The 26414-nt window shown below is 38.5% G+C and overlaps 3 protein-coding genes across 3 annotated transcripts; all 3 read right to left on the reverse strand.

The window, feature by feature from the left end:
• Positions 1-543: 543 nt before the first annotated feature.
• On the reverse strand, positions 544-11734 carry LOC103321229 (clathrin heavy chain 1-like). Its single transcript, XM_008223020.3, has 30 exons — positions 11399-11734; positions 10935-11139; positions 10558-10646; positions 10351-10429; positions 10090-10217; positions 9363-9461; positions 9152-9260; positions 8971-9050; positions 8647-8874; positions 8497-8562; positions 7744-7860; positions 7389-7586; positions 7113-7229; positions 6855-6914; positions 6632-6718; positions 6305-6388; positions 6053-6187; positions 5904-5966; positions 5728-5832; positions 5533-5645; positions 5164-5416; positions 4881-5017; positions 4522-4800; positions 3427-4429; positions 2716-3201; positions 2431-2601; positions 2161-2346; positions 1835-1957; positions 1633-1743; positions 544-1215 (listed from the first exon to the last, which is right to left on the reverse strand). The coding sequence occupies exons 1-30, from the start codon at positions 11441-11443 to the stop codon at positions 1072-1074; spliced, it is 5100 nt and encodes a 1699-aa protein (XP_008221242.1). The 5' UTR covers positions 11444-11734; the 3' UTR covers positions 544-1071.
• A 1530-nt stretch (positions 11735-13264) lies between these two features.
• LOC103321218 (mitogen-activated protein kinase kinase kinase 18) lies at positions 13265-14951 on the reverse strand. The gene is given in 3 exon segments (XM_008223009.3): positions 13265-14124; positions 14127-14427; positions 14430-14951. Coding segments are annotated over 3 exon segments (1467 nt in total). The 5' UTR covers positions 14778-14951; the 3' UTR covers positions 13265-13306.
• A 4936-nt stretch (positions 14952-19887) lies between these two features.
• LOC103321208 (putative protein phosphatase 2C 25) lies at positions 19888-22079 on the reverse strand. The gene is made up of 4 exons (XM_008222998.2): positions 21523-22079; positions 20766-21104; positions 20481-20660; positions 19888-20366 (listed from the first exon to the last, which is right to left on the reverse strand). Exons 1-4 carry the CDS (start codon positions 21964-21966, stop codon positions 20208-20210), a joined length of 1122 nt encoding a protein of 373 aa, XP_008221220.2. The 5' UTR covers positions 21967-22079; the 3' UTR covers positions 19888-20207.
• Positions 22080-26414: the final 4335 nt, after the last annotated feature.

Genomic DNA, 26414 nt, shown 5'->3' on the forward strand with positions numbered 1-26414 from the left:
AATTCCTACCCTACACCCCAAGGTCCAAAAACAAAAAGGAACATTTTCGTTCCTATAGCTTAATTTATATTTTAGTTTGGTCTCTATATTAATGGTAACTTAATGTTCTGATATTGTTTCAATTTGGTACCTATGCCATGCATCTTAAATGTTGGTTGGTCATGTAGATTTCTGCTTGAAGTTGTTTGAATTAACAATGTGATAATAAGATACGTCAATCTATTAGAGAAGAAAAAATTGATAAATGTGGGTTAAGTATGTTGGTAAGAGTAGTGTGATCACGCCCTTTTAATTACAATAATTTAAACTGTCGCTTGTCATATAACAAAAATGAATCGACAATAAAACCCTTTTTGTTTTTGAAGGTACATAAAAGCTTTCAACATAGCTCAACTGTTTTTTTAGTAAAATATATTAGACAAAGATGAGCCAATGCTCACTTATTTTTCTTAGTTTAACTTCAATTTCTTAGTTTCCTTTTGAATTGGGGTTGAATTCTTGCAGCTAACGAGGTAAAAAAAAAAAGAGAGAGAATCAACAGCCTTTTGAATTGCACTAAGGAAAAGAATCTTCAATATTAAAAGGACAAAAATTTCTTGAGTATCAAGGACAACATGTTAGTACAAAAACTTCACCGCTGAATGTTTCTTGACACTAACAAGACAAAGTTACGTCCAAAAAAGAACAAGAACAAATTCAAAAAATTACCTATACATGTAGCAGCAGCATGGCCACAACTACAGCCATGACCAAGTGCAAGCTCGGTTGCCATCCTAGGTCTCACAAAGATTACTAAACCAACACCTACTCAGCTCAGACTTGGCAACCAAGCAAAAACAATTGATACCATGAATTTAAAAAAATTCTAAAACAGATGACCATAAACCTCCATACGAAGATGTGGTGGTGGCAAGAAAGTGGGAGAATACTTGGCTCAACCCTTCATTTCCAAAAACAGAAGTGAACTTTGAAATCAAATCACATTCAGCGTAACAGGAGAGTCCATGACATTCTAGCTTTTGCCCTGTAGAAGCTGTTAGAACACTCATAAAACCTCAAATGCCTCAAAGATCAGTAGGACGGGCCCATTTGTGGCATTCCAAAGGGTGGCATTGGAGGCATTCCCATACCACCCATTGGTGGCATTGGTGGAGCATAGCCTCCACCCATTCCTGGTGGTGCAGGCAAGGCAGGCAGCAATTGAGCATACATATTCTGCAGATCATGCAAAAATATAAGTCATTTGTCTTAATTTTCTTATGTTTTAGTATACAAATGAATAGGTGTTAATAATAACAAAATCAAAAGTCTAATATTCCTTAAAATTCAAGTTTAATGTGAGCATTAAATTAAGACAACACTCTTGTGCTTATGGTGGGTAGGTCCAATCCACAAGCACAAAGGAGAGAAACTATCTAAACACACTTATTTTATCTTGTTTTATTTGTGTGTGCATGTGTTTGTTTCCCGACCATCAAAGGCAAACTGGAAAGTAACTGATAATATAAGAACTGCTGATTAAGATACAGTTGAAAAAATTAAAACCAACGGTCTTGCAAAAAAAATTAGAACATTGTTGGACAAATGTATAAGAAGGCTCTCCATGGCACAAAATAAAGCAAATAGCAATACCTGCTGAGCGACCAATTCCTTCTCCTCTTTCTCTTTGGCTTTCACCTCGTTTTGAGCTTCAATTTTGTCCTTAACAAGTTCATCCACCTTGCCTGTGTACTCTCGAATAAACTGAGAGAGAAAGAGAGAGAGAAGGCCGAGTAAGTGAGGAGCAATTAAAAGGTAACCAATGGATAAAGGGCAAAAGAAATAAGAACATTACCTGCAGGAGATATGGTAGGGCAAAATCAATTATATTGTTCATCCATGCAAGCTCAAGAGCAACGTCTGGCCGGATTAAATCATAACAAACAAAGAGGCATGACGCAAAGCACTCTTTCTTTCCCTGCATATACATTACAGAAGAAGATTACAAAACTGCATCTAGTATAATGCTTTACAAAGAAAAAGAGAGAGAAGCATGGAGTGAACCCCTCCTTAACCTCATGGGCTGGGATGTGGAAAAGAATAAATGAGTGTGTAGATTACTCCGTGATTTATTTGGTATGCACGAGCTTTGTTTAACTAATGCATATAAAAAACACAGACCTGCTCAATGAAATAGATAAGCAGTTCCTCTGAGAGTTCATGATCACCAGACTGCGAGCATGTCTCCATGCAATCTTTGTAGTGATTGTCTTTCTTTGACAATGCAATGGATTGCTTCCATCTTCCAGCTTTCTTATAAATGTATGCAGCAACACGTCTCATCTCAAGAAGCTCGTGTTTCTCAAGCTGCTCATTTGCATCAACAAAAAGTAATAAATACAAGTTTCAATCAAAGACATTCAATGGATGAGAAGCTTCAATCTCACTCACCTTTTGAGCAAGACCTATCTGATCAAAGCTGTCGTGCAAATCTATTGATTCACGGAGTCTGTCATAGTCTTCCTCCTCTATGTATATTTCGTTCAGAGCTTCATTCACAGCAGTTACATTGTTGCTCTGAACTGCAACCATGTATGGCTTTACAAGACGGACGTGACCAGCCTGAAAACCAAAACAATTGAAAATGTAAAGAATACAAACTCTTTCCAAACCCTGCCAGAAGAAAAATGCGACAGCAGAGACCAATATTAATGACATTTTAATAGAGAACCAAACCTTTCTCATTATATCCACCACTCGGGTGTGGTCAACACGAAGTGCAATCACATTAAGAACATCATTGATAAGATCAGGATGTTCTTGTAAGTAGAAGTGCACAGCCCTGTAGTAGAGTTCAACACTTGCAACTTTGACTATCACATCCTTGAATTGCATGTGGTCCCATGCTTCCGGGGAGTGATTCATTATGGTGGTTGCAGCATTGTCGAACTCATCATATTGGATATATAAATACGTTAATTCTTTCCAGTGCTGCTGTTCATCACAAGCTCGTATTAGCTTGGGAATATTGAGACGGGTAGAAAACAGTTTAATGTGCTCCATAAGCTTCTCAGGACGGTATCTTGCATATAGAACTCCTAATTCTGTAAAAATGCCCATATGTGCACGTTCCAATCCTAGTCCACTCTCCATGAGACTAATGAGCTCATTAAAGCATCCCCTGTTCTGGTAATATTCACTGACCTCTTCCAAATCATCCACCTAAAATAAAACATGCAGGATTAAGGAATCATCAAAAGTATAATTTGGACAACCAATTAATTGCGTCCTATAACACAGACTAGAGCACCAATCTGCAGCACTTACAAGCATCTAACAACAACTTATCAAAAGAATACCCACCCCCTGTTTTGCCAAACATCTTGGTAAACAAAAGCAGATATAATGGGGAAGTAACATAAACAGTACAGTATACAAGAATGCTACCTGGATGATGATGTTGAGTCCACAAATCTGAGCTAGTCGGTACTCCTCAGCATCAACGCATGCGAAGCAAACAAACTTCCACGTCTTTGAGCTGTTAGCTTTTCGAGCAGCATCAACAGCACCTTGAAACTGATTTAGCTTCACAAGAGTGCATGCCAGCTTAGCCCAGTTAGAAATGAATGCAAATATGATTTTGGCCGCTTCATATAGGGCTTCATCAAACAAGCGATCCCCAACATTTTGGAGATTGGCAACATTTGGCATAAGAATGAACTCTTCAATTTCACCAAGCCGATCAATCTTAGCATATGCATAAATAAGTTCACTGTCGACCTTGGGCTCCTTGGTCTTCTGCCTAACCATCAGAAGGTACCTTACCAAGTCATGATATACATTTGCATCCTCAGCAGCACGTATGACATCCAAAAACTGAGTGGCATCATCTGCACGGATGAAGGACTCAATTGCATCACTCACTAGTCCTTCTCGGAGTTGGGCCTTGGCCACCTGGCTCCAAACAGCATCTTCTTCAACTCGGAATGCAAACTCTACAGCTCGGTCAATGCTCTGAATGTTATCCAACAGGACATTCACAGCGTCAACATTCGCATTGAATTTCTTGAAGATTGCGAATGCTTCCTCATACAATTGAGCTTCTACGGCCATTAATCCAACTGCAGGTCCATCAAAGTTGTCTAATCTGTTAATATAATCCATGACTCTGGATGGATCAGCCTTGATGGCAGTCAGAATCAACAGATTCTGCAGATTGAAGTTCCCACTAAAAGCAGAATTTTGGAGCACTATCTTTTCAAGAAGCTCAATCAACTCATGTGGAAGGTCTGCAGTCATAAATGCTTTGACAGTTGCCGAAACTTGCTCAGGGCTCTTGCTTTCAGGCAAGGCAGTTGATACAACTTGATCGATTAGCTGCCTTCTATATTCATTATCAGGATCAAGGACCTTAGCCCAGAGGTCATCATCCATTCTCTCCACAACATATCTGATATACATATATCAAGTAAATAGCATAAGAGAGCCGCATACTGAATCACAATACAGTAACATCTTACTAGCAAACAGAAGCACACAAACCTGGCCTGGAGTTTGAACAAGGAATTTTTATTTGTGACATTAATAAGTTCATCATCACATTGCCCTCTACGATATGCAACAACAGCAAGGGTGGGATCCCGTTTTTCACAATATTTACCCACAACGCGAGAATCATAGTATGGGTTCGTTGTGAGAAAATGCTCCGGGTTGTTGCCGCTATCTATGATGATTTTACCCAGAGCATTGTGAACATGTACATCTTGGCTTCCCTCACTCACGAGATGCTCCAAGAATTGAGTGAGCAAGCGAAGACGGTTCCTGAAAATAGAAATCAGCGAAACGATAAGAAATTAATGTGAAAGATGTAGGGCATACAGGTCATGAAGAGATAATTGCACCTCTTTTCGCATTCATCAACAAGGGGCTCAACTGGTAGAAGAGAACGAACTGAAAGAATAAGACCTTTGATGAAATCTTCAGGGCATTCATCATCCAATAGCTGCCCTACAACTAAAGGAGCATTTCCTGGATTGACCTATCAACCAAAATAAGATCTATAAAGATCAATGGTCAACTTGAACAATAACATTGACAAAGCGTACAAAATTTATCATAAACAAATTGGAGAAAACCTGCGACTCAAAAGTACAAAACTGATATAGAGCCTCAAAGTATATATACCTTTTGGACATAACCTTCAATGTAACGAAGCATATTGTTTGTATATAGGTAATGGGTGAGATCTGGAACAAAGCCAAAACGATCACAGACATTAATCAAAGGACGTGCATCCGGAAGCTTTGCTTCCATAAGAAAGTTCTTAGCCTTCTCAGGGTCATAAAAATTAGATTCCCGTGTCACACGCTCCACCTCCTTAATCTGTCCAGTTTTTGCAGCTGCTTCAATGTACTTGAAATGGATATCAGGATCCTCACTGTCCACAAATGATGAATAAATAAAAGGGCAAAAAAAATAAAAACAAGCACACAGCACTAATGAGCAAATGAATCTCATCTTTGAACTTCTCTTCCACTGAAAAGAAACTGATACCTGGAGCTCAAGTATGAGCCTAAGAAAAAGTACAACCCCTCATAGGACTTGAACTGCTCGAATAATTTTATGCATTTATCTACACCCAGTTGTTCAGAATACTCTTTGGCGGTCTGCACAAGAATAATCAGGTAAGCCTCAACTTTATAAACAATGAAAGGGAAACTAGTAAAATGAACAAATAAAGTAGTTTACCTGCACAATAATCTGAAGATTTCCCCTAAGATTGACCAGTAGAAGATCTTTCATGCACTCAAGAGCCCATTCTTCGGAAAGAGTTCCAAAGAACTCAACGAGAGCCTAAAGTACACCTTGTAGTTAGAGATATACTACTTCACACAGGTTCAAGTTATAAAGGCATAAGTGCCAACCTGAGGGTCAATTGCATGTGTGTTCACGATGACACGTTTGATATCAGGCAACTCAGTGTAATGCTGCAGATTAGACATAATATTAGTCCAGGAAACCAATTATCATCTTTAAAAGGAATTTTGTCATCAGAATTCAAGAAGAACCATACCTGTAAGGCACGTAGATACAAACCAGCTTTTTCACAGAGTTGACCAATGCGTGGACGATCATAATGACTGAACATACCATTGGCCAATATAGCATCCGCAACATTTGGAAAAGTCACAAGATTGATTTCCAAAACCTAGACAAAATATATCATGGAGCAGATATGTGAAGAAAGAGATACACACTATATATGTACTTTTTTTTTAAAAGAAAGAATAATAAAAAATCAGTGTTTGAGGGAAAACATACGAACCTTTGACTGAAGGTATCCATGCTCAGGTAGATTTGGCTTCAGCACATCCAACAAAAAGGCAGTTGCCTCACGGATCAAGTTCCTCTGATAAGAGAAAACACACAAAGATAAGAAGTCCCAAAATTCATATTCATCAGTTTAAAGCTACAATGGGAATACGAAACATCTACATAAGGAGACTCGAAAGTGTAAAACAAGGAGCAAAAATTGCTTAAAGGTAAAATTTCAAATCCCAAAAATCATTTAGCATACTTCAGAACAACAAAACAAGGAACATATTTTGACCACAAAAAAATTGTGGATACAACATAGATATTTAACTCAAACCTGAAGGAATAGATCAGTAATGGTATTGTAATCAACAGGGCAGCCTCCTTCCATTTGAGCCATCATTAGAGCAAAATTAACAGCCCCCTGCCATCAAGATAGTTGTAGTTGTTTCCAAATCAGACAATTTAGCTCAACTTGTAAGACAAGCAAAGTTCACAGTTACAAAACAATTGTAAAGAGAAAAATGCCTCGAAAATGTATTCCAGATTCATGCATGTACCTGGGGATCTGACCGCAAAATTGTTTGCAGAAGGAACAAGTAATCGGGTGTATATCCAACCTGCGACAATTTTAAATGACAAATTCACTATAACAAAAATTATCCAGTATGAGCAATTGGCCATGTTATTGAAAATCATAATAACAAAACTGACACAATATTAGTTTTCAGAAGCTACTGATTGCTGTTCAAAATGATAGATTTGAACAAACGTATTTCATAAAGATTCTAGTACAAAGAAAAACAAATTTATGCAACCTGCTTTGAGTATATCAAAATCTTGTCAAATTCCCTTCTCTCAGCAAATGCTGCAACAACTTTAGGAGTTGCCCGGGCTTTGATGTATATTTTCAAAGCAAGATCATTATCCACTGTCTGCATTGGAAATATGTGTCATAATATCACAATGAATAAGAAAAATAATAAAGCATAAGAATACCCAAAAACACAATTCTTGAATAAAAGGTCAAATGATCTGTCTAACATTATTCTCTTATATATTTTTATTTTTAGTTTGCTAAGGTCATATCATACCTTCACAAGATCTCCAAGCTCTTCACTACATTCTAGCTTGTCCTCCGCTAGCCAATTCTCCAAAAGATTCTTTTTGTTCTGATTTACAACCAAACGTGACAATTCCAATGATTCATAAGCATTGAGTTTTCCTCTAGTTAACAAAGTTCCAAAGTACTGCAACAATGGTGGTGTTTGCCCAGCTTGCACAGGAACACTCTGCAACAAATGAACAATGTCAGTAAATTAGATTGTGCTACGAAGATTACATGGTCCTATAAAGGAAATGCAATGTTCCCAAAGGTAATTTAAAGGGAAGCACAAGAACTATGAGGAATAAATATGTATATGAACCGACATACGAATGCAACTATACCTGAAATTTAGCGACAGTATCAGGAGTACGGAGTATTCCCATTGGAGATTCTGCGGCAAGCTCTGCAGCCTCCTTATATTTTGTCTGAGAAAACAATTCTTGGAACCGCTGGACAACCTGAGTATGACAACCATAAAATGCAGTTTCAAGATATGACCAAAGTGCAAACAGCAAAACATTCTGTTTTTATATTCTCATATGTGGCGAACACCTAGGAAGACTTGATTTACAAAATCCACCATGGAACTTCCCAGGAAAAGATTGTTTCCAGAGGGAATAAAGGATCCAGTTTCTACATATCGCTACATACTGATCTCCACTGCATAACAGGAAAAGACACACACAAGTACACCAAAAAAAAAAACAAAAACAAAAGAAAAACAACCATATTAACCTTTGCACTCACCTCATACATGAGGGGGCTGTCAAAGAGACATTTAACACTCGTTGCACAGAAGAAAATAGATAATCATATATACTGTACGTAATGCGTCACAATACTATCATCGCATTAAATATTTATATGTGATAGTCTATTTATAATACTCTTGGAGGTTGAATTCCATTCTATTTAGGAAGCCTGCAATTGAATGGATAAAGCTCCATTAAAACAGTCACCAATCTCTGCCCCCCATCCCCCTTCTTTTTTCCTTCCCTGATATCATGTAAAGAAGGATTGCCAACAACTAAGATTAACGTGCCAACGCTCAGAAAGTTTCTAATAAATGAAAACAAATCAACTGAAATCATTACCAGGTCTTCAGCACCAGGAAGGTTTCCTCTTTTCGCAAGACTAACTGCAAGCCCCAAATTGTTTAACTGCAAAGTCACCAAACAAGAATTTAAAATACAACATTTTCTTTTCTCCAGTTGCCAAAAGTACAAAATGGCTCAAAAGTATACCTGACCACTAACAAAAGGTACAATTGTTTGTTCATTGATGGTGGCAAGTAAGACCTGGCCTCGCCTATTGATTGCATAAAAACCCCCAATGGATGAAGCTTCAGCTGTCAAAAATATAGGATCTGGACTAATTCGATTTCTATAAACGGCAGTTGCTGTCTCTAGGTCATATACAAATAGAAGCCCAAGCTTTGTGATAACGTATATCAACCCATACTTTTCCGATATCTGAAATTTTTTAAATTAAAAAAAAAAAGTAATGTACTTTGATTGATAGATAAAATATACGGGATAAGTCAAAGCAATGGGAGACTATAGTAAGACCTGCATTGACACAGGAAAGTCATCAGCAAAGTCTGGAGGAAAGAATAGATCTGCTTGCTTCTTTGAATATGATGGTTTTCCTGATGACAATTCACAGTAAATCAGTTCCAGAAATTAATCCTGAAGCAGAAGAAGGCATGTAACAGATGCATAAGACTAAATAAGATTTAAAACAGCAGACCTGGCTGAGCACCAAGCTCAATTACATGCAGCTTTGATGTAACTTGTCCAGCATTAAAGGACTTTGAGGCAAAACAAATGAGAATTGAAGGATTCTCATTCCCTGGAACCTGCATATGACATAAAAATTAATGAGGATTTAAAATAGTACAGCAGTAAATTGTATATCCTTTAGATTCAAGAAAAATTGAGTAAGGAATATAAAACCGCACTTTAAATGTGGCAAACGATGCAGAATGTGCTTCAAGAGCTTGACTACGTTTCTGTTCCACAGAGAAAAGCTGCATGTTTCCTTTGACCAGTTGTGGCCTCTACAGTCATTTTGGAAAAATCACTATGTTAATAGTTAAAGATGTCATCAAATCTGATAAACCATCATGGATTTCAGTCTTTTCAAGATAGAAACAATTTTTCCATGAACTAAAGGTAAATAAATAATAAATGCGATTTTTAATAGACACATTCCTTGAACAAAATAAACACATATACACAACACGGATTTTTTCATGAGTAGAGGGTGGAAATAAGAATATTTAAGCCACCAAAAGAGAAGGAATACTCCAAGTACACTGTGCAGAAGCACAATGCAACCTTTTGGTGAAAGAAGAAGGATAAAATGCTGAAGTATAATAGTCAGAACTAAAATATATTATCCAAGCCCAGCTCCCATTAATTGAAAGCAGCACAACATTTTGGCCACTCTTCTAAATCTTTTAGCAGCTTCATGACAAATTAAGAATGAAAAAAAAAAAAAAGCAATAATGTTCACGTGTCATATCCAATCATATTAACCATCTAACAAACAAAAATTATATTCATAGATATATGTACAATTATAGGGGTGTCACTTCACACACTGCCAAATTTTGGGAAATCCATGAACAGGATTACAGAAACAGTACAAAGGAAAAAACCGCAAACAACAAGTTAACCACTCACCTCAGGTGAACCAGGAGCAATTCCTATTAAGACCAACCACTTTTCAGAAGGATCACAACGGTAGTTGATTATTTGATTATTTGCCAAATTAGCTGTCCGCTCAAAGACCTTCGTAGGCTCGGAATCACCTAGAAGTAAGATACATTTCAAACATGTGCACAATATAAGAATAAAACTGAAAACCTCAGATGGAGAAATGAGATAATGAGAAGAAAATAAAATAAATGAAACCAGATTCACGAATATGTAAAGATGTCTTACCTTCAATTAACCAATGATATACTGAGGTCTGTGTTACCAGGCCCAGCATTTTTGGAGTGATCCACTTCCAAAAGACAATCTAGAAAGAAGAAAAGAGAGTAGGATTACAACCAATTACCAAAATCAAACCTATAATACCATATTGTAAACGTTCATAACATCTGACATGCAACATTGGGAATGCCCTAAACTAGGGCAAGATGTCACCTGCTCGGGCATCTGATGTGATTTCATCTTTGCTTTCATTTCAATGTTAAATATTTGTAAATGGTCCTGAGTAGTTCCTTGAACTTGAGCTGCACATTGAATTCAGCCATCAATCAGTGACGCAATAAACACAACAACAAATAACAAGACAAAAAAACAATACACTATGGCAGTCTATATTCCAGATTACAACATTTCAACAATGTTTCATATATGCCAATGACCAATCATTTCTGATAAAAAATGGAACTGCATCCAATCTATCAACAGCAATGGCACAATTCCCATATATATTCACAATGATAACTCAAGCTGGAATTTCAGTACTGCACATTGGAACTGTATCATTTCCGTAATTTCAATAATTGAAATCTTACCTTTTAGAGCAAGAATTCTGGAATTGGGGTTCATCAAAGCCGAATCAGCCGTAATGGGCCGACGCAATGGCTGCATGGGCATGTTCATGTCGATGATAACGACGCTATTTTGAGGCGATGTTTCCCTAACACAAATATACTTGTCCGATTCCATAGTCACATGCGTAAACGTAATGAATTGGGGATTGATCCCAATACTAGGCAACTGCAAACCACACACTTTCAAATCAACATCACTATTATCACACTCAACCATCAAACACATTGCTAAAAACCCAACAAAATAACAAACACAAATACACAAATGAATGCATGACCATACGTAATTAGCAAATGGGTCACTGGGAAACAGAGTGAAAACGTAGTCTTTACAGGATCTGGGTGGATCCCGTGACGCACTGGATCAAATGACGAAAACCAGAAATATTTAGATGAAATTAGGATCAAGATGAGGGTGGCATTACCGTTAGTGTCTCTTTCATGGTCATGGGGGCACTCGCAGCGGCCATGGTGCCTGGGTCGGGGCTTCAATGGGAGGGACCCGATAGGCGGAGAAGAATGTGGCACAACAAAACCTTCTGATTTTGGATTGCAGAGAGAGAGAGAAGAGAAAGAGTCTGCAGATCTAAGTAGTATGGGAATGTAAATGCAGAAGAGGAGGAGGAGCGTGGTCTATTCGACGAGCTTGTTTGCAGTTTTTCTCGCGCAAAATTTGTGAATGTACTGCAGCGTGGGTTGTACGTTGAGAATGTGATGGGTAAGTGAAATGCACTTGTCAATTTACAATATCAGACTGCTTTGCGAGCAAGTTTTCAAGTTTTATTATTAAAGTGGAAACTATTTTCAATTTTATTCACTTTGATTTTTAAAAATGGTGAAAATGGGGGATAAAAATGGTATTTCAATGAAATTTTTAGGGGGCTTGTTGCAAACGTGTCAAGTTGATTTGTTCCTCAAGTGCAAATATATGGATGAATACGTGACAACAGAATCACATATATGTTTCGTCATTATTATTATTTTTTAATTAAAATGATATATTTTGAAAAACAAAACTTTCAATTAGAAATACAAGCTTTCTAACTAGGCTTTTCTACTTCTTTCTTTATTGAGCTAGAGATTGGGCCTCTTTCAAATGCCAGCTACTTTTGCATGGGCTTATTAGTTTCGAGTGAGCCTTTGACGAGCTCATTGGGCTGATCGTTCAGTTGATCTTTCGTTTGCATTTTTATTTTTTATTTTCCGAAATACGACTCATTTTAGCCTTTTAACATTTTTTCTATTTTCCCTTACTACTTGAACTCACTTCATATATTTATGTTGGCCTCTTGATTTACTCCCCAACTAAGCCCGTAGCCTCAAACAAAACATAGGAGCATGTATTATTGATTCTAGTATAGTATGTATGAATTACAAGTTTATAACTCCGAGCATTTGGTGTTAGAGCATTTATCCTTACATTCACAACAAATATTCATCGTTCGTTCCATATGTCTTCACATATTAGACCATTGTTCAGCTCAAAATATAAAATATAAAAAAAATTCCAAGAACTATTTTTGGGTGATTAGGGTTTGTTGGTGAGATATTAAATTTTGCAAGACAACTTGAATTATAGTCCACTTAGTTTAGTATTGCTTGAGTGAAGTTTGATGGCCAACATAACTATCAGCAGAGCCCACTATCTCATGTCGTACATGTCCACTCAGATATCAAATAAACATGTCAACGATCAATTATAGTTATGATCGAATTAAAAATCAAGTCGTTTGAAAGCAAGGCAGAGAGACACACACACACATGAACTTACAATTTTTCCCCACTTGTTTTTTCTATTTAGGATATTTTAGCAAATTGTACGATCCTCGTCCATATCACATTTGATTATGAAAATTGCTCCAATTTGCAACAACTTGCAAACTCAACTGATCCCAGTTGCGCATGCCTTCCCTCCTCCATCAGCCAAACAAAAGCCCATCATGTGTTACACTACTTGTGCACAACAAACAACTTAAGTGCAATGCATATCATTCAACTGTTGTCCTTCGTACTAACACAAATTAAATGTCATCTACTTCAATGATTCAGTACACTTTGATTTGAAATTGGTTAAAGAAGCGTTAAAGGTGCTATATTACAACTAAATGACTCTTGTAAAATTTAATGGCTGATGTGGCAAAATTATGTGCCGTTTTTGAAAGCTTTTCTCATGTCCGAAGACATTTTGAAGGCTCAATTATGTCCCTTGCCAACTGTTTAGATTTTTGCCTATGTTCTATAACTGGGATTCTTTAGTCGATCCAAATTTTGGTCCAACGGGAGAATAGAACTTATGAACCAAACCCAACATGAAAAATGCAACAATTGTTTAGTCACATGCATTCTCCATGCCAAGATAATGAAACACAAACAATATAACAAATATTAATAATTAATAATTTATTCATGAATATTACCAAAGAATATAAAAATATAAATAACATGCTTCTACACAAATTACACAAGCTGCCACAAGACCTTCTTATCCCTACTCTTTCCACCGCCAAACATTCCCTTTTCCACCCACACCAACCGCTGGAGCCAACCGCCGCGCACCTCCCACCGTCACAGTAATAATTACGTGCCCGCTCCACTGAATCACAGCCACCGAATTTTTCACATTCCAAATCTACCTCTCTTACATCTGAATATTCCCAACTTGTCCCTTCCTCACACGTACTCGCGCCATCTGCTTCTACTTCTACTTTGCAACAGTCCGCGCCCCTCACCGCAGTCCATCCATCCGATTCCCAATTTGCCCCTGAATTCGTCGCCAATTTACCAATCCGCTCCCTCGCAGAAGCCTCGCAGTCCTCCTCGTCCTCCTCGTGATCATCTCCGAACTCGGAGTTAACCCAGTCGAGCACGCAGCGAGGCGACGAGTCGGCGACCGCATTGGGGGACACGGAAGCCAAGAATGGATGCTGCAGCAGCTGATCGCAGCTCCATCGCTCCTTCGGGTCTCTCATAAGACACTTCTCGAGAAAATCGCGACCCGTTTCCGACAACTGGTTCGGGAACCGGGGCAACCCGCCAGCCAACCCGATTCGAACCAGCGTGTCCACCCCGCGATCATCCCACGCAGGCTTTCCGGTTACCATCTCGATCACTGTGCAGCCCAGAGACCAGACGTCGGACTCCGGCCCTGATATTCTCGGTTAATTACCTCCGGTGCCATCCACAGCGGGCTTCCGCGTGGAACGATCGGGCCCGTACACGTGTGGTCGGAAAGCACCATCGCCGAACCGAAATCGGCCAGCTTGGCTTGGTCGAGAGCGGGGCCCACCAGGACATTCTTCCCTTTGACGTCGCAGTGAACAATGCCTCTCGAGTGGACGTACCTCAGCGCCGAAACGACAGACCAGGTGCGAGAACGCAACGTCGTTTCGTCCACGTCGGCAGCGACGGTGCCACCTGGCAAGTACTCCATGTGGAGATTCCGAAAGGACGCCGTGGAACTGGTTGTCTCCACGACACGTCGTCTCCGAGGTACTTGACGACGTGCGGCGAGGAGAGCGACCGGAGTATCCGAATTTCGTTCTCCAGTGACTCCAGCTGACCGGGAAGACACGCGGCGCGATCCACCGACTTGACGGCGAAGACTTGACCGTCCGATTTGCTGACCCCGATGCTCACAGTGCCAAAGGACCCCTTCCCTATACACTTCCCTCTTACCCAAGAAACCGTGTGGGATTGAGATAGAGATTGAGAGCAGCCATGAAAATTCACTTTTCCCATCTCGGAAATTTTGTGTGTTTTGTTTTTGGTCGACCCAAATGGGCCTTTGGCTATATATATACACATGTGTGCCGCGAACCATGAAAGTTCGTAGCTTTTCGAATTTTATTAATTCGTGAGTGTTGACCTGGAATTTCCAAATGGATAATCAGCTAAAAGGTGTGATGACGTCACTGCACCCCTATGCCTCTTGCCTCTTGCCTCTTGCCTCTTCTTGCCTCTTGGCTTGTGTTTAGCGCGGAGATTGGGTAGTGGGGTGGAGGGAAGACCCTTATCTGCTCACCGTTTTTTATCTGGACCGTCGGTTTTGACCTTTTTATAATTTACACTTGTCCACGTATTTAATTTCGACATGTGGTTGTAGTGGCTAAATAGCTGCCAGACGCCTTGCTGCCAACTAATTTTTTGTTTTTTTTATTTTATTTTAATATTTTCAAAAACACAAAATAAAAATAAAAAATAAAAAATTAATTGCGGGGGTGGTGGAAGCATGGTAGTTTGGTGGGCAACAAGATCCGGACCCTTTGATTCGTTGACTTAATTATATTTCATGGTCTTGCTGTTGCTTCTCATTCGTAATATTTAAACGCTAAAATTGGATGAGGTTGCATGGATGTTGATGCGGACGTCCCGCACCGGATAACGATAAAAAGAGAGAAAGAGAGAGGTAGAAAATTGGCTGCCAAATATATTTGAGGCTGGGAGGAGTGCAACAACACATGGGTCATGGAGAAGACAGACAGATTTCGTTTTGTGTTGGTGGTGGTGGGGTCCACGCCCGATGACATGGAGGGAAACTGTAGGTGCACGTCGGCAGGAGAGAAGTTGGACGACTCCAAGATGCCTTGGATGCATGTCAGTCTGCTGGATGTACCCACCACCAGCAGCGCGACGCTTGAGAAGTCTAGTGATGACGCGTCGTCACTAGACTCCATGGGAAAAAAAAAATATTAATGTGGAAGGAATTGAGTGTGCAATGCATGTCAAATTGGGTATCTTGAGGAAAGATCTGGGGGACACCCATAACACGAAACACCTTCTGGCTTTTTCGGCACTTCACATGTTTTCTCTCTCCTAACTCCTAACTTGTTGTCGGGAAGAGAACACCATAATGTGGGGACACACAAAGGAAATTAAAATTTAACAGAAATATCATATGAGGAAGGAAGCTTCAAAAACCCAGCAATGAAACAAAAGTAGAAACCTCCGTACGGAGAAGAAGTTTCGTGATCAATTGTTTTATGTGTCAAGACTCACACGTGGCATACATATCAAAGCTTAGAGCTTAAGTTGATTCTTTTACATTTGAGGGTTGTGGGTTTGCTGCCACGTGTAGTGCACCAAGTTTTTGTTCAAAGTTAAAAAGGTTGGTATCTGCATGACAGAATAAAGGGTGTGAGATGTTTGAATGGGATTGGTTGGGACAAGCTTTTACGCAAGGGAGAAGAAAGAGATGGGAAAAAAGAGAGGGCGTTGTGGTTGTCCACAGAACCTCCATTAGGCAAAGCCAAAAACCAAAAAGGAGAAGGTAAAGATGCAGATAAACTTCAATTCGGTACATACCTTATGGAGAAAGATAAACATGCTTGTGTCAATATCATTGTCCTTTTGATGATATATAACTATGTGTAAAACCAAGAAACAAAATTTGCCAAATATACTTCACAAGAAAATTTTTGGTGGAGATGTTGCCGTATGACAGTATTGAATGACAAAATATCTCAATTAAAAGACTATGTGCATAAGAAATAAAAAGTTTCTTTCATTGACTTTAGACAGGTTTAATCTTTTATTTCGACTCAACGATATCTAAAGGGCGAAGCCATCTTTAGACAAGAGTGTTCTTCATCCCAATCCAAATAACTAGAAAAACAGTTAGTTAGTGTTCTTTTCAAAAGATACAACCAATTTCAAAAGATAACAAATAGTCTACTCCACTCCAGCAATTTCTTAAACAAAAGAAGAACTTATTTGTATGAAAATTTATGATTCCATACTTGATAACCTCACACAAGTTTTCCTCATAATTTACCATTCGTAATATGTACCCTAATCTAGTAGCTTGAAGTTTGGTACCTATTGTTTATAGCCTATGATTAATCATACAATTATGATTAAAAAAAATGCGGGCTTGCAATTTTTAATAATTTTGGGTGGTTGATGCATACGAGGTTTCAGTTTGTTCCGGTGGCTCGGACGGATGTCGTTGAAGATGAAGACAAAAGAGCAGGCGTTGATCGGAGGGCCGACAATCCAACATGCATGGACTCAATGAGTAGCAAGTTTTGCGGCTGACATGCGAACCTCACAACTCACAACTCTTCATCATTTGATAATGTCCTTTGAGGTTCATGCATTACACGCACGCATTGCCAAAATGCAGCACACCATTTGTTAACAGAATCACAATCTTCACAACGACCATCAGTACATGAATTTTTATTAATTATGTGAGTTCTTGGTGTTCAAGGAATGAGCCCATCATGGTTCTTTAGATATGAATTAACCTTGCTTAGTGGCTCAACTTGAATTGGATTAATGTCCAGCAGTCTAACCTACAAGTATCGTCTTAAAGAACGATGCTTGAAAAGACTGCTGGCTCGAACTCAATTTCAATTCAATTTACATCGCTATGAGTCTATGACCTGGCTACATTAGAGCCACATACAATGCATGTAATTGGGAAGATTTGATTAATTGGATATACGGGATGTGTTTGGTAGAACAGACAAAAAAACATGGTAATTGGAAGCACATCAGAACTGAAAAGTCCAACGAAGCAAAGTTGGGTATTCCAGGAGAGGCAGGCAACAGCATTAATGATTAAGAACATGCGATGTGGGTAGACTCGAAGGCAATTTGGTCGGGTTCATGTGCTCTTTTCTGGTCATTTTAAGGGAAAGGGGTTCGTATTGACAACGGATCATGTTGGTTTGTGATTCCTCATTATCTCATTGTTTTCTCCGGTTTTGTTAATTATCTGATTAAGATATAAAATTAAGTGAAAATATATACATACATCAAACGACAACCATATATATATTGTGTGGGGGCAAAGTAGTCGGCAGATATATATGCAGCGATTATTTTCACAGCACAGTAATGTCAAACTAGCCCTAACTAGAAAGATAGAGATGATAAGATTGATGGTAGTTTGGGAGATTTTTTAGTTTTTAATTTATTAACTGAATTCCAATTACTTGTTTCCCTTAATGTGTTTGTTTTTCATTTCTTTTAATAAGGGAAAAATTAGTAAAGCATGAACTTTAGGAGGTATTTTTCACAATGGTTGACAAAGTCATTTCTTTTATTATAATAGGATTAGATAGATAAGCCATGAGTTAGGGGACATAGATTTAAACCCAACCACACCGACCCCCCACCCCCCCTTCAAAAAAAAAACAAGTGATTAAACCATGGACAAAGCCAGCTTTCAAAATAAGGTGGGCTGAAGGCCAATGACTATGAGTGGATTCTGGACTGTGAGTTATGCGTCCTTGAAATATACTTGGGATACTTCTATTTATTGTGGGCTGGGTGGGCCAGGATATAGCTCTTCCGCCTGGTTGGTTCGAACCCCTTCCCCATTCTAAGATCTGTAGCTACTTAATCATCACGCTAGTCATCATTTTGTGATAATAAGCTATGGAATATGTATTTATAATACATGCAAGCTATTTTCAAAATAAAAATTAATATAATTACTTATTGTTTTATATTGTTGATCAGTTACTTAATTACTTAATATAATTTATTTCTTTTCTATTTAATTCATTTAATGTTATTGATTATTTTATTATTCATTATAAGTACTTACATTACTAAATTCTCCTTCAAATTGTTGCTTAATTACTTAAATCTCTATAATTATTTTCTTTGTTTACTACTTAATTCTTCCTTTGATAAATTTATTTATGTTCTTAATTAATTTTCAATCTTCACTATTATTTTTTAAGTATGGGAAAGTGCCTAATTTTCATGAAAAGTCAAGTTGGTTTAATTATTTTTCAATTTTTGATAAATAATAAATATAAGAACGTGTACCATGTCCAATGAATAATGTGAAATAAGGTTACACATGTATCTTACCATGCAATTTATAAAATGTAAAATATTGTACTAAAAATGATAAATAAATTACTATGGGGTGTTTAATTCTCTTCATTAATTACTTCATATTTTCTAAGTCATAGAGTTTGTCAACTCGCAATATAATCAACTTAAATCACTCAAACCCACTATGCAATGCATTTCCTTTCAATTTTTTGTGTCAAAATGATAGATGATTGACTAAATAAACTTCTTCCAAAGTTTCATTAAAAATTTCCATGTATTTATCACAATTTCCGTGGTTTTTATCCAATTTTTATTGATATCCATATTTTCCCGATATTTCCGTGTTTTTGAACCATCGATATTTCCGAAACTATCGATATTTAAGACCTTGGTGAAAACCACAAATGTTATAATACACACGCCAAGAGTTTTTTCAAGGTTTAATACTAGATATGTTAACTGATGTGTCAATGTTTCATTTGTTTTTTGTTTATGCTTATTTTGGATCTTATTTATTCACAGTAAATAAGAAATTGTCATATCAGTTAGTTATTAAAAATAATAAGTTAGTTTCTCTAGTTTTATTGTTTATCAAATCTCTCATATTCTGTCGGCCATACATGGGTCATAAATATGATTTTATAAGTCCATCCAACTCACAACAAGGGACATAGTTGGGAATTCTTGAAGGTGAAATTCGAACCAAATGAGCTTCCATCTAAATACAACCTATGAACCACTCATCGACATACTCGAGACATCTTCTAACATTAAAAAAGAAAATATCTCTAAACTAATAACTAGTTGATAATAACGTGTCTAAAATTCGCTCTCTTTACCATGGTGAGGGAAACATATTACCACTTATACCAAAATAGAATTTAGCTTTAATTATCCGACTGAAGTCCTGAATTACTTAATTTCTAATGCGTCCATGTCATTGTCTTGGTAATATTTTATCTTCTTACGACATCATCACAAACCTGAAATCCCAGCACAAAGATCAAGTCTTTCGTACAATATTCGACCGTTGTAGCTAAAGACCAAGACTTCTTCCAACAGAAGAGGTCAGAGAGTTTGTAACATTCTATGTATTGCTTATGTTATATCAGACAACTAATTCTAGAGAACAAAAATTTATTATAAAGAATAAATTAATGAACAAACTGAGTAAAGTTATACAAAGAATCAAAGAATAGGGGCGCAAGAATTATACAAATCAATGACTAAGCTGAATCTCTCTTCTAGCAAGAATGGTTAATAACTTAATACCCTAATAATCTAAGCATAGATCTGGCTGGCTCCCAAGTGATATCTGATGCACCACACCCTCCCATCATCACAAATCCTAGTCAACAATACTGTCACCAACGGGCAAATTCTACATGTCAGATGTATCCCCTCAGCTTGTGTGTTAGGGTCACGATAATAATATGAAAATCATACGTAGAGCCCCAACGGGACTACCATCACGCTAATATCATCGCAAGAGCCTCGTGATGCAGAAAGTTCTATCAGCTTTTTACAAGCCAACAGAGGTTGCCCATCAATGCCTAAGCATGAAGGACGAACAACATCCACTGCTTCCTGGTTGCTAACCTGAAACCAAAGAAAAGAAATCTAATTTAGTGATTTGGCGGCACTAATTTGATCCAAAGGATAGGAAAAATTTATAGATTCAGAAACAAAATTTTGACATGGGAATCTTTATACCTTATCCCATAATCCGTCTGAAGCCATGATTAAGAACTCGTGTTCAGGTTTGATTCTAACCACTGTGGTCTCTGGTTCTGGTGTTACAAATTGTTTAAGGTGCCTATCTCCAATTCCTCTAGATACAGCTAGAGTTCCATTAATTCTCCAAACACCATGGCTTAAATCAACAAAGCCACCCTACAAAAAGAAATTCACAACAACCATCAGTCTCAATTCAAATGAGGCTTAATCTGAAATAACCATAACTTATAAGAAATTAGAGGGCAAAATCTTAGTACTTACCAAGTTCTCAATTCTGACTTTCTCGTCTTCCCTTGATGGCCGATGATCACATGTGAGAGCCTCAGCAGCACCTCCTGTGCTCAAGACAGCACGGCAATCGCCGGCATTAGACACAACAAGGTTACCATTCCTGATCACAGCAGTCACACAGCATGATCCACCACGAAAATCCTCTTTAAGAAAATCAGAGTCTGTATTTAGGTAACCATGCTTGACCGCTTCCTCGATTTCATCATCATCCCTCCTCACAGCTTCATTTAAAATGTTCTTTGCCAAGTTCTCTGCTGCAAACTCAGCAGCTTTTGCACCTCCATGCCCATCAAATACACCAAAAATTGCCTGCAAACATGAAGCTATAGCATATCAAATTCCAATTCTCCAAGCACCCATTCAACTAACTACAATCAACAAAGGCCTACATAGATTCCATCCATGCACATTCTAGGAAAAGAAGGAATTTTATTATTATTTATTTTTGCATCCATAGTATAATCAATTACTTTCAGTAAAATTCAATATACTATAAAACCTTTCCACACAAGGGTTTTAAAACATAGAATTTAACTATTAAATTATTTTTTTTAAAGCTACAGAAAATTTGTTATAGTTTTCATTATAAAAAACCCAACTTGATTTTGAAAAATTCCAATCAAAGCTTTCAAATTTCCCCAAATTCAGCTCCCAACACACCTCAATGACGAAAACAAGTGAATCCCAATTCTTATAAAATAAAAAAAGATAGCAACTTTATCATTACCTGTTTGGGATCACCTTGAAGATTAAGAGTAGCAGAGTATCGATCCTCCAAAGCCTCTCTTCTTCCTCTCTTGCAAGACACATAATAGTACCCTTCTCTGTCTGCCTCAACAACCTCTCTCCTCGCCGCAGGGGACTCCATCGCCGGAGCATCTCCAAAGAGCGATGACACCACCGGAATATAAAGCTTCGCCGGCCTCTTCCTCTTCAACTGCGTCACCGGAGAACCCGGACCCGAAGCTGAAAGCCCGCTCAGAGGCTTCGGGATCCGAAGCCGAAACGGCGACGACGGAGATGAACATGAAACCATCGCGTCCGACGACGACGACGACGTCGCTAGGGTTAGGGTTTCTGGGGATGGAGAGATCATAGACGACTTGTTGCAGAACAGAGACGACGACGGCGAAAACACCGGCGAGTTCGAAACCGCGACGGAGCACGACATGCCGCGTTTCCTTTTCCGTTTAATTTTTCTGAGTTTTCGAAAAGCAAAGACCTGAAGTGTTCAATTGTGTGCCGTTTGTGCTTCTTTTTCTTCTCGAATTTTTTGGATGAAGAAACGAGAAGAAGGTTTTTCCAATATATAGGTGGCTCCGAGTGGGGTCTACGCCTTTTCCGTGTTTGTGGGGCCCTCGTGGGCTATTTTTAACATGGTTTTGACCAGTGATTTAAGGCAGGCACTCATTCTTTCTAGAATGTCATATATGCCCCTAGTGCTTGGATTATGTATCTCCCCCGACATTGAGGGCAAAAGGGTCCAAAGGGGGTGCTCCATTGTCAATCGGATAGGGGCGTGTGTGGGAAAAACAGAAAAATGGGGGAATATTGGGGGGGATATTATTTTAATATTAAAAAGTGGTCAAACACGTTATTTAATTTTCAATAGAGTGTTGTCCGAAATAAGTGTTGGGTTTGACCTCCCTTAGTAACTAAGCTAAAAGATGTTGTTTCGTCGTTTGATGCCGCCCAAGTGGACCCCACCAGGCCCTGATTGGGGATTTCCCAGAATTTCCAGGAACTTACCGTTGTTAACATAACAACGATAACACGTAGGAGTCGGATGGATGGATGCTGTGTGTCGTTGTCCATTGATTTCCCACGTTAGAGAAGACAAGAGACCGACTCTGACTGAGACGACCGTTGGGAAATTGGAAAATTGGGCGCTGAGTTCGTCAACATGTAAACTTGCATGATTTTTCGTTTCTTCTCTGCTTCTCCTTTCTATTTTTTGGATTTGAAAATGAAGTTATCAAGCTGATACTGCCATACTTGAAAAAGTCTATATTACCCCTCTCGAAGGGCAATTTAATTACTGTATTGTTTACGTGCATAGAGTGCTAATAATGACTCCCTCACTGTTTTAACATAGGTTTATTCTTGTTCGTTTGCATAATTTCACTTTTTTGTTTTTGTTTCTGTGTATTTCTAATTGCATTGAATTTATTCTTTGTAGTAATCGAGGGCATTAGTTGAATTTAATTTTTATACTCATGTAGAATTTTGAGTGGAGCAACGCAAAGAGCAAGGGATCTTAGATTTGCAAGGTAGTCTCATAAGCGGCGGACGTGACAATTTCAAACAAGAACAAGAAGCAAATTCGATGAAGGTGAAAATACACAAATTGAACTGAAATTTTGTGAAAACTGGGTGGCCTTTTCATATCTATGCCGTCTTCCATAGGGTTTTTTTGCTGCCAGCGCATGCGTTGAACCATTCCATCCTTGCATAATCTAGCTAAGTTGTGACACGTATTCTCCTAATACACTCCTTTGAATCACTAAATTAATACATGTTCTAAACATGACATTTGTATCCAAAAGCCAAAAACTACACGTTGACATTTTTCTTGACACCCACTGTTCACATTCTAGTGGGTCATGTCATTGATTAGCGGAAAACCTAACTGTTGCCTAATAACATCTGGTTGGCAAGAGCTCACCCAACATGAAATTTCGTCAATATAATTGTTTGAAAAGTTGAAACGGACTTATAGCTTACGTGATTAAAAGTAGTTATTCATGCATTTAAGGTCTTATTTTCGAATCATATTCTTCTATATCACTTTCACCAATAACGCTAGGGACACTTGGCAATAATTTATTTTTTTTGGGTTTTCATGAAATCATTTTACAAATTCCATAGAGTATAAATTACTTTTCAATTTCTATGTTAAAATAATTCAATTAATGCTAAGTACATGTGTCAATTATAATTAAAACTTGATGATGTGGTAGACGCCATCTCATTTGGAATTAAAATTTGGTGTCCCTAGCAATATTGCTTTTTATATATACAAGCAAAAGTGGGGTAATGCTAGAGACACCAAATTTGTACACCAAATGATGTGGCAAATAATGTTGGCGTGACTTGTAGATATTGACTTACTTTCCTTACACACCAAGGATTCCTATTTTATTTGTAATTGATTTATTTTAATTCCTAATTTCCTACTGTAAATAGATTTAGGAATTTATTATTTACTTGCCCATTCAGGTTTTGTTGTGTTATAAATATGACCTCCTACAAGGAGAAGAATACATAGAAAATTCTCACAAACAAATATTCTCTCATAGTTTTCATATTTTAGCATGGTATCAGAGCGGCGATCTTGGAATTGCTGACTCTAGTTTCACACCCCCGCCGCCGCTATGGGGGTTGATGATTTTAACCCTCATGGAGGTAGCACCACCGACTCATTCTCTCCTTCTCAACCAACCATACCTGAGTTGAGTGCCCAAATGGCTCGGCTCCTACAGATGCAGACTTTGGCCCGAATTTGATCCTGAATCAGGATCCTATTTTGATGACCCGAACCCGATCCGAATCAGGATCCTATTTTGACGATCTCAACCCGACCTCGACTATGACGACGACGACCCGACCACGACTCAAGACAACCTCGACCCCAACTCCAATGATGACCACAACCCGAATTTGTCTATGATTGGACCTCGATCCCGATTTCGACTCCGACTCGGCCAGGCTCGGGCTCGATCCCGATCCGAATTCCTACTCTACCTGTATTCTATGCATCTTCCGCTACACAGATTATGACTTCTCGACTAACAACACCGACACATGGACTAGGTTGCGCATATTGTGGTGATCCGAGACACACTCGTGAGACTTGTTTTAAATTGCATAGCTACCCCGATTGGTGGGCTACTCTTAAAGATCGAGGACAATGCAATACGACCGTAATGGTACTGTTATGGATTCCATACTTCCGATAAGATTGATTTCAGGAGTTGGATAATTAATTCCGGTGCAACTGATCATATGACGTTTGATCCTGATGATTTTCTGAATACTACACAACCTCAACGAACCTGTATTGCAAATGCCAATGGCGTTACTTATCCTGTGTGGTGGCACTGTTGCACTCTCATCCTCTCTCACACTGTCTAATACTTTACTTGTTCCATATTTATCCACTAAATTGTTGTCTGTTAGTTAGCTTACTGAATAATTGAATTGTTGTGTATTCATTTACCCGAGTTTTTGTTTGCTTCAGGATATTCACACTAAGGAGATTCTTGGTCGTGGTACAAAGAGAGGGGGGGCTATATTATGTCGATGACTTTAGTCCTGGCATGGCTAACAGTATGACGCATTCCTTTGATAGCAAACAAAAGCAAATTTGGTTGTGGCACCGTCGATTGGGACATCCGTCTTTTAGTTATATGAAGCATCTTGTACCAGATTTATTCTCAGGTTTCAAGGACTCCGACTTCACATGTGATACTTGTATTTTGGCTAAGAGTCACCGCGTGCCCTACCCGTTGAGTACGAACAAGTGTACTACTCCATTTACGTTAATTCACTCTGATGTCTGGGGACTTTCACCTATCACTGCTCCTTCTGGTGTTCGATGGTTTGTCACATTCATAGATGATTGTACACGGATGACATGGCTTTATTTGCTGAAGAATAAAACGAAGTGTTTTCCTGTTTCAGTCATTCCATAAACAGATGAAAACTCAGTTTAATGCTCAAATCCAGATTCTTCGCTCCGACAATGGTGGAGAATTTGTCAATCATGACTTTCAGACTTACTTCCAACAACATGGAATTATCTATGAGACGACTTGTCCTCAGACACCGTAACAAAATGGTGTTGCTAAACGAAAGAATCGACATCTTCTTGAAACCGCCCGAGCACTTCTGATTGGCGCTCATGTTCCTCGTCATCACTGGGATGATGCTATTATCACTGCAGTTCACCTAATCAACCGCATGCCTTCTGGTGTATTGACTTTTAAAACTCCCTTACAGGTGCTTGCGCAACACGACCTCGCCTTCGTTTTGGTACTCACACCCCGAATCTTTGGATGTGTGGCTTTCGTTCATCTCCACAAAAATCAACGTAGCAAACTTGATCCATGTGCGCTTCGTTGTGTTTTTGTGGGTTATGTCACTCATCAGAAAGGCTACCGTTGTTATCACCCTCCTACCCGACGTACCTATGTCACTTTGGATTTGACCTTTCTGGAATCTGAGCTATTCTTCCATGACCCATCATCCAATTCTACGCTTGGGAGATACGAAATGAAGAGCAGAATTGGAGCAACTTGGAAAAAGAAGAAATTCTCCTATGTACAGAAATGATTGATCATCCCTAGTCTGGAGCACAAGATTATTCTCTGCCGAAAAGCGACCAATTGCCCATTCATAGCGATCAATTACCTGACCCACCTGATCCATACGAAGATATTTCTGATCCGAGTCTCACACCTACAGACAATACAGAACAACAAGATGAAGACCCCCTCTAACTCAACAGTACCAACAGACCAATCTCCTGAGAATATCCTTGAGGTAACTACTCCTACTAGACTTATGCATTTAGATGATAAAACTATTGGATATCAATTACCTTTCAGGCAAAATTGT

Source organism: Prunus mume, linkage group LG1 (genome assembly GCF_029339155.1).
Source record: "Prunus mume cultivar Tortuosa linkage group LG1, ASM2933915v1, whole genome shotgun sequence".
NCBI lineage: Eukaryota > Viridiplantae > Streptophyta > Magnoliopsida > Rosales > Rosaceae > Prunus > Prunus mume.